The following is a 9,566-nucleotide window of genomic DNA, read 5'->3' on the forward strand; positions in this document are numbered from 1 at the left end:
TGTTCTAACGTATGGTCTAATTATTTGCAATATCTCGAGAAGCGACTTAGGGAGATTAGAAAGGTTCCAAAAGAAAGTCTTAAAATGGATCACGGGAAACGATTCTGACTATACAGAGCAGCTGAGATTGTTAAACATCCTGCCTCTTGCGTTGTTTCTCCAGCTGAACGAGTTACTGATGATGGCGAAATTCATGCATGAAGAAAACGATCACATTATGCTCCCAGCAAAAATTGAAAATCCAGGAAGAACGAAAGAAATGTTCAACCTAAACAAGACCAGAACTGAAAAAGCTAGAGGAGAGTTTACATTCAGGACGTGCCGTCTAATAAACCGACTAAATCAGAAAATTGAATTTCGAGAAATGCGAGGCTTAAAGCGAAGATTGATACAGACGATGTGGAAGTTTTTCGACGATCAATTCTCAGAACAAAACAAGTGCACATGGGTCCTCTTCTGTGACTGCAACATGTGCCGAAATAACTGGACAAAATTTTGAGAACTTTGGGGATATCATCCCATCAGTATCCTACTGAAAATTCACAACAACAACAACAACAACTAGTTCACGGTCACTAGTTCCGAGCAAATGCCGATCTGATTGCTGATATTAGGTTAAATTTTCAGGATCAACTGTTCAATCCCCCCCCCCCTAAGTTATCTAAGAATGTGCTCCCAAAGCATGTTTTAATTCTGAAACTTAATTCCGCATGAAATGTTCAATTCAAATAAGACAGCAGAATATGCGACTCGAGAAAATTTTTTAAACGGATTAGCTATGTTATACTGTTAATAAGCTGAAATACTAATCACAATTTTGTATCGATTACCTTTTTTGATCAATTAGACCAACTTATTTTTATAATCTGATTTTAATTAACAGTCGTATTCTAAATTTTTTTAAAGTTTTTCTTTTGTGCGCGGAGTCGGGTACAACATTCAAGTTTCAAACAGGTTGGAGCAATTTTTTTGATGTTTTATTTGTGATGCACTTTGATATGATGAAACACTTTCAACCGTCGTTGGCCAATTTTTAAAAACACTTTCGAAATGTTTCTTAAAACCGGTTGTAAAAACCGGTCTTAGAACTGTTTGAGAAAAACCGATCGTAAAGTTTTGGACTTAAGTCCAGCTTACAGCGAGTTTTTGTTCGTTTTTGTGACCCGAAGAAAATCTCTTGTTTTTATAACCCCTCGTCATATGTAAAACATATGTACCCACCATCCTTCACCTCACCCAGCTCGCCTCACATTTACACCTCTAACTCTATCTACATTAAAACCCCCAACACTTACTCCCCTAACACCTATCCCCCTATACAAACTATATTGCGCTCCCTACCCAAAATGGCACCCCGTTCCTTGAGTGGGAGCGTAAATGGGTATAAGAGAGGGTATAATTTCCTGTCTGTTCTGCCACACACGCACTTATATGCCCTCCATTCCTACACACAAAAACATCATGTGGCTGATCTGTAAAAAAATCAGTCGCATAAAATGTTTGATTATCGAAATAAATTTTTAAAAAATGAACAAAGCAAACACTGTGAGGAGACTAAAAAAACGATAGTTGTTTCAATACAAGCCAAATATGACTCTCACTTTAACGCATTCAGCGTTCGTGTTTTGAATATATGCAGAAAAGTGCGCGAAAAAACAGTCTCGATTAAATAACTGAATATCTTTCATTTTTTGATAAATTCGAATAAAATTTACTTCAAAATCATCGGTTACAATCGACTTTCTTCTTCTGAAAATAGTAACAGGTTCACAAAACTGTAATTGATATGATCAATTATTGTTGAAACTTACTGAAACTGAAAATAAATTTCCATTGTAGTCGATTATTTTTCATAAAACTTCTGTGCAATTCAGATTTTGCTGGCATTCCATTTATTTGTCGTTCGACTTGAATACAATACATTTAACAATTTTCAAGTTTTGACCAAAGATTTTCAGAAAATCTTATAAAGCTTGCAAAAACTTTCCTTTTTTTACAATCTTCTTCAACAAACGCCAAAATTTTTATGAATGTGTTTTTATACTGCACTTACAAATAAAAATTGGTTCCTGAAAGTTCTGTCAATGTTCATCATTTTTTTTTTCATTCTATTTTGTTGTTTTGATAAATGCAATTCGAAAAAAAATTCTTGAAACAAATTTTGATTTGTTTTAATGACTATACATATTCAGCGGTTTTTTGCAGACAATTGAATGTCACTTATAAGGAATCAAGTCAGATAGATTTAGACGTATTGCATATAAGTGTTAATTGTTATTTTAACGAAAAACTCTTGAAATCAGCAACTCGCTTGACCGTGTTAGAAAGAGTTGCATGGAACCTTGATACGGGTGGCATAAAATTATCCACGGAACATCGCTCTATCAACTATTTAATATAGCAAATATTTCATTTTCGCCCATGAAACTTTCGTTACTTGCGCAGAGAATTTTTTTTCTGGTTATAAGAAATTAAAACTTATGCATATTGAAAAAAAATGTAAGTTATCTTACGACGTTCTTAGAAGAATTTTTCGTAGATTTCCTTGTTTTTTATTAATTGTTTTTATCTTACAACAATATTCTAAGAATAAGGCTTTTTATCGTAATCATCTAGAGCCGAAATAAAAAACAAGGTAACCTTAATTCCAGGAAAAATCATATTAAAATTTTTTTGGTCAAACCGGCCGACGCTGGAAGATATACTCTCAAAAAAGATCTCTTCACAAATATCTAAGACAGATAGAGTCGCTCACACTGCAGAATGTTTGAATTGATCAAAACAACATGGTTTTTGACCAGTTTTAATTTTAACTACGCCAAACCAGGTACCAGAAATAATCATCAGACTGGGTCGAGTGACATATCATATTAAACTCCCTTACGTCTTGATTGAAGGCACATATGTTATTTTCAAAAAATTTCCCCAGTGTCGTGAAAAACCGGTTCGAAATTTTTAATTTTTCTTCTTTCCTTACGTTGATCGAGTAAGCAGACTTTCATTAGCTTATTTATGCTTAATTAAAGCCTCAAAGTTTCAGTTTTACTCAAACAAATTTAGTTTTTCGAGTTTTTAGCGCCAATTTGGGAATTAAAAGCTTCAAATACCAAAATTTTCTGCCAAAAAAAATGAATTTTTTAATGATTTTTTTCGTTTTTCTAGTTATTTTTCTACGAAACTGTTTGCATTTGGCCTATTTTACTATGAATGCTGCATATGTTTCAGTTAGATTTTTTTGCTCAGGTTTTGATTTCACGCAGAAAAAAAACGACACTAATTTGAAGTATTTTTTTTGCTGTTTTCATGAAATCTATGGTCGGAACATTCTGTGCTACTTGCACAGTAACCGGCTATTTTGTTCACAATTAAAAACTGCACAGCAGGAAATGTTTTGTGCCTAATTTTGTTTCTAGCATTTTTAACACTTCAATAAGACATTTTCCGATGAAGAAAAATCAGAGATTAAGTTTCACCTAAATATTGCATTTGGTGACTAGCCAAATAAATATTTGCTATCGCTGAACGCACAATTAAGTGCAAAAAGCAACAATTTGTTCAGGCTAGAAAGCTTGTCTTTTGAGAAATTCAGTAGTCTTCAAAAGTTGCACTAGTTTTTTTTCACATATTTGAATTATATTGTTAATTCATAACAAAAAACTCTGAAAAAAGTTATCAACAAAAAACTCCCCGTAAAAGGTTTGCTGAATTGCAAAAACAAGCTGTGAGCACAAAAGCGTGAAAAACTTTAGTTTCTTTGAATAATAGCTTATCGTTATTTAAATTGGCCAAATTTCAAAAATTTAAATTACATTGTAAATCACCAAAATGTCTAGTGACATTGGTGTCACCTAATATCTGAATTTTTTTCAATGAAAATTTTCGATAATAAATATTTAAAAAACACAAAAAAACGTAAAATGTTATATTTTAATCACGAAAGTGAGTTTGCGATCAAAAAAGAACAAAAGTTCACCTAAATCTCAGATATTTTTCATGAAAATGCTTGTCATACAATTTTGATTCTTTATGAATTATGTATGATGAGCGTTTCTATTGCACTCAATTTATTAAATTTCTTGGGATAATCATTTTTTGTGGGGACTTTTTTGTAGGCATAGCTTATAAATAAATAAGAATAGCCGGTTGCTGTGCAATTAGCAAATAAGGTTGCGATCCCACGTATTTCATATTTTGCTCGTTGTTTTAGTTCTTTAAATTTTGCGAAGGGATCTTATAAATAAATAAGATTAGCCGGCTGCTGTGCAATAAGCAACTCTAAAGGAAACCACGACATACCTTCGAAAGTCAGTTTTTGCTTTAAAAAACTTATACTGTTGATGATTTTGGCAGTGGTTAGCCTGGTAAGTGAATCGTTTTTCGGATTTGGATCTAAGGTATTTAACCCGCCGCGTATCTAAGAAGCGTTAAAAAGATCAATATACATTTTTAGAAAATTATTTTCCAATTCGTTCTTACATTTGGTAGATTGAGTGCTTTATAAATGGGTGTCTCTATTTTGGCAACTTTTTAGCAGAAGTATTTTTGCACAGTCACATCTCGGACGTGACTTAGTAATTTTTCGGTTACCTGGCAACATGATTAACCATGCAGAAGTTCATCCATATTATAAAGCAAGAGGATTCTAAAAAAGAAGTTGTGATTGGATTTTCGGTTTTCACTTTTCAGTTAAATCATCGCAATCATCCGTGCTCGTTGATAAGAAAAGTTGAGGCTCAAATTGAAAATCCTAGAGAAATAAGTCAGTAATACATAACTGAGCACCAAACAAGCACACCCCCCCCCCTCCCCATCCCCCTTCCAGTTTAAAGTCGCAGAGATAATTAAGGCGCTTTCAGGCACTATGATCAGTTATCCATGATTATGCATGATCAGTACATTTGCAACCGTCATTCATGATATAGTTCTGAATCAGGGCTCACAATACCTAGGACGCCAAACCTAGTTCCCCTACCATCCTCCGTCACTACCATCAACCATCAACCCCTCCCACTTCCTATTTGCCACATCACAACCTGTCTTCCTATTCCTGCAATAAGACCCAGTTGGTCTCCTTGTTTTCCCTGATGGGATCACAGTCAGTGGTTTCCTGGCGCGACAGGGAAAATAAATTTTGGCGGCGGCACTCAATCAGCGTGACATCCTTGCTGGCCACTTTGAAATGAAATTTGACAAAAACTTCTTTGAAATAACTCACTCCCTCTGCATTTTGTGGAAACGCACGCCATTCATCAACTACTTTGAAATATAACTCGTTAAATAAATCAAAACCAAATTTCTTTCCTCAAAAACCTCAAAATTAGTTATGCATCGACTGACGCACTGTGAAAAAAATTTATTTTTAAGAAAGAATTTTTCTCTGTTCTGTGTCTCAAAATTACAACAAACCCAACTATTGTTTCAAAAGGCTGATTTAGCAATTTTATACTATTGATTTCCAAGTTTTAATGATCAATGTCTTTGGATGAGCATATATTTTTTCTTTGTCTATCCACACTCCCCCTTCTATTATTTGTTTCTCCAGACTGATGAAGTCATATAACGGACCGTAGATAATTTCCTCTGTTTTGATCCACTTGCTTTGGTTAAACTTGAATCATAAAAATTAAGATACAGAAATCTTGGCCAAATGCTACCGCCTGTCATAAAAACACACTAGATAGAAGCGATTTTTGTTTGGTTGCAAAAAGAGGACATTAAATTTAATGAAGCATCCCAACATGTCGTGGCCTGGTGTCTCAAATCCTCCCCGGTGTTTTAAAATTAGATTTTGATCTTTTTTGGTGTCTTTTGAACAGCAGGTTCTCCCAATTATCCTTTGTTACCCAAAAATAACCAAAAAGGAAAAAAAAAACAAACAAGCGAGTGATATAGCTTAGCCGGTCATTAGTGTCAGGGTTCTTAAATCAGCTAACCTGCAGTTTCTGCTTCAGTAAATTTGCATTTTATAATGCGCCTTTTATAAATAATTTCAAAAGTAATCTTTGTCTTTTAACTGCAATGGCGGATTTTGATTTCATTATTTTTTTTTACGAGCTACTGTCGAGCAATTCGTAAGAAAATTTATGCTGAGATTTTAATCAAAATAGAAATTATTGCAAAAACAGGATTCTCTTTTGTGCATTGAATTTTTTTAGCAAGTGTAGTTAAAGTTAAATAAAAATTTACCGGTTCTTTTATGTTATTTTAATCAATTGGTCTGACTTTGGTGTGCTAACAACAAACCTTTCGATTATTACTGTTTTTAAAACCCAAATATTCTTATCAAAATCACCTGCGACGCTAATTAGCTCGGACAGTCAGCCTTTCAAATTATGTTTTTGTTTACAGAAACTGTCGGCATGAAATCCTCAAATTTGGCATGAAAACATTCTGATAGAATTCTGTGGATTTAATTTTGAAGTTCTGAAGTCGTGAAACAATTTCGGTCGGATAAATAGAAAAATGGACAGAAAAATGGAGTATAATTCAGACAAATTTGCGGATAAAAGTAGCAAAGAGTTCAGAACAAGTGATTGCAAGCCAAATTATGAAAATACAAGTTTAATTCTGACCTCTCAAAGTACAGATGCTACAGAGCAGGGAGAATTAGCTAGCAAAAATGAAAATCCTCGAGCCATTAATAGTTCAAACCAAAATCTGCGAACGTTTATTGAAACTCCTAACACGACCTCAAAAACGCTTATTTTGAACAACCAAAATACACGTGAACCGAATCGGGAAGATTGTGAAATTTCTGAGAAGCCGCTGTCAAAATCGAGTTTTTCAGTGGATCAGTCTAACTCAGAAGAAGAATATTACGACTTCAAAAACAAGTCCGAAACTCCGGAAAAACCTAGAACGCCACGAAGAAAACTTGTTAAGCTAATTCACCAAGAATCACTTAAGCAGGATAGTGAAAGTCTTTCAAAAGATAGTGAATCTTTAACCTTCGAAGGTGAAAATTGGGTTTCACAGAATAGTCCAGATAAAATCAGAGAAAATGACAGCGAAAACTTAGACGTTTTATTTACAGAATCAGATCAATTTCCTAGAAATTCTTTGCCTAAAGAAACAGTTTCAGCTCATATAATACAAGAAAAATTGAGCGAAGATTTAGATTTGTTTGCAAACCCCGAAGAAAATGAATCTCAAAGCCTAAGTAAAAGTTATAAGTCCCCTGGTAAAAGTTATATTTTATTACCAGCCAGTTCAAATGCTGGGAAACTTTCAAAACCTTGCAGCAGTTTCAAAAATGAAACTAACAGTGAAATTATCAAGCCCAACCGGCCATTGTCAGTTATAATTTCAGTTGATCCCGAAATCGTACCCAGTAGATTGGACGCTCCAGTTACCCTAGAGCGGGCTTTTTCTCAATACAATAAGAACAAACCAAGTTCTTCCGTCAAAGTTTCAGCTAACAAAAGCCGGAAGCCTTTTGGAAACAGCGTATTTACGACAAATTCTTCGGAACAGAAGCGGATAACAGATTCTCCCGAAAGCCTCTCTCAAATTGAAAAATCCGGCTCAACTAAATCCAAACTGAAAGCTTCTGACATCAAACGAGATTTAAACAATTCGGATAATTCTGGGAATTCAAGTAAACCGGTTAATTTGAAATCAGAAGTTAGCTGTAAACGCCCTTTAAACCGAAGCTACACAGTCTCAAATACAAACCCAAATTTACAACCGTCAAACTCAAGTTTATGCGACCGAGATAGAAGTAATATTATTACTAGTTATAACATTGGGTCTGCTTCGCCTTTTACTGGGAAACATAATAACCGCGCCTTATTCCGGGAACACAGTCCGAATATAGGCTGGAAAACAAGGTCAAGGTCTGTTCGCCAGCCTAGAAAGTCTGGTTATTTTGGTTATCGACAAGCTGGAATTAATCACTATTCATCCTATTATTCTCCGAATACAGGTTTGCACGTCATAGAGATCGTCAAAATAGCGTGCACAAAATGTTGCTGATATTTCACTTTTACAACAATTTCTTTGAAAAAGTGATAAAGGGATGCTAAATTTTCAAAGTTGTTTCAAAAATTAAAGGGTATAAAAAAAAGGATAGACAGACGAGACGGCTTTAAATTTTTTTTTCAAAAAAAAATGCTGATCCATTGACAATTCCCCGGCCCCTTTGCGAAGGGTGAGGGTAAAGGTTCGTTGTTATGTACCAAATTCATTCATGCTTAACCATTGCATTAGTTTTTTTATAGGCACGGCAAATCGTTGTTAGATAGGGTTTATAGTTAAAGAGATCCAAAATTACTAAGTCAGAACAAAAATTGATCGTTAAGTCCTTCGTTTATGGTAAAAATTACTGAAATGACCAAAAAATTTATTTAACAAAAAACAAAACGACAAAAAGATGAACAACCTCTGCTTAAAATCAGGAAAGAATGTCAGAAGAAAAATTGATTCATCAGCCGGTTGTGATTTTGACGATTTCTCGCAGGTGTCGGAGTTAAATTAGCAGATTTTGATCCCCAAATCTTTCTTAAAAGTCCAATATTGACAGGGGGAAAATTAAATAATAGGATTGTCTCAGCTTCTTACAAGAATTTGGAACAAAGGAACTATTTTTCTGGCAGCGGTCAGCTTTTAATTCGCGACTCAATCAGTCTAAAAAGATCACCACAAAATTCATTTCGGCGTGAATTAATCAATGATTTGAATAAACAGTTTGGACCAAGCTCGAGACACCAAAACTCTGGAAAAATCCTGGAGGGCGCGGGAGTTTTCCACGGAGCTAACCCGCTTCAAAGTGCGGTGGGTTCTTCTCAAAATTCACTGGGAAATCTGAGTAGAGGAGAAAGTTTAAGACATCGAAATCAGATTGAAAGAACGATTTCGAATGCTACAGAACAGGTTAGATGTTATACTAACAGAGATAAATTTTAGGGGACTCGGTTAATTTATTTTTACTGTTAAATTGAGGAAGATAGGGAAAATTTTGGATTCAGCTTTTTCTATCACAAAAACAGCGCTCACAAAGACTCGTCGTTTGAACTAGTGTGATCAGTTTTCCTATTAAAGCTCTCTCTGTCTTGCTTAGAAAAGGCAGGTTTGACATACAATGACATCAGTCTATAATGGTGCATAGCTGTTATTTTTAGTTCGATTTTGGCAATTAAGTAGATGGAAACACGTTTTTTAAGTAAAATTTTCTAAATTGGAATTCTAGTTTTTGCCATCTTTTCTCAAAAACGTTGAAAAAAAAACTTGCGAAAAAAATCCAAAGGTTTTAGTTTTTTCCTTGTATCATTTTTCTTCGCTGAAAATAAAGAGCCAGCTGCTCAATTTGATAGTTTGATTGCTGCAATGCGTTAGATAAAAAGTAAGTGGTATTTTATATTAAGCCATAGGAGCATTTGAAACTACCTATAGTTTTGATACTATTTGCTCTAATTATGTGAACATATTTTAAACTTATTTGAAAAGGACGACGTGATCACACATATCTGTGATAAGAAGCCATGCAACGAATTAGTGTCGCTAGACTTTAACGTCGATAGCAGCCAAATATCTGTGATGTTCGCGAAAATCGCAAACTCAAATCCAAA

General features: G+C 34.5%; 1 protein-coding gene across 1 annotated transcript; it reads left to right on the forward strand.

Moving 5' to 3' along the window:
• Positions 1–5,719: 5,719 nt before the first annotated feature.
• LOC134856617 (uncharacterized) lies at positions 5,720–8,871 on the forward strand (the record flags this gene model as incomplete). Its single annotated transcript, XM_063872891.1, has 2 exons — positions 5,720–7,924; positions 8,459–8,871. Coding segments are annotated over exons 1-2 (1,875 nt in total), but the record flags the coding sequence as incomplete, so codon positions are not given.
• Positions 8,872–9,566: the final 695 nt, after the last annotated feature.

This window comes from Symsagittifera roscoffensis, unplaced genomic scaffold (genome assembly GCF_963678635.1).
Source record: "Symsagittifera roscoffensis unplaced genomic scaffold, txSymRosc1.1 SCAFFOLD_291, whole genome shotgun sequence".
Lineage (NCBI taxonomy): Eukaryota > Metazoa > Xenacoelomorpha > Acoela > Convolutidae > Symsagittifera > Symsagittifera roscoffensis.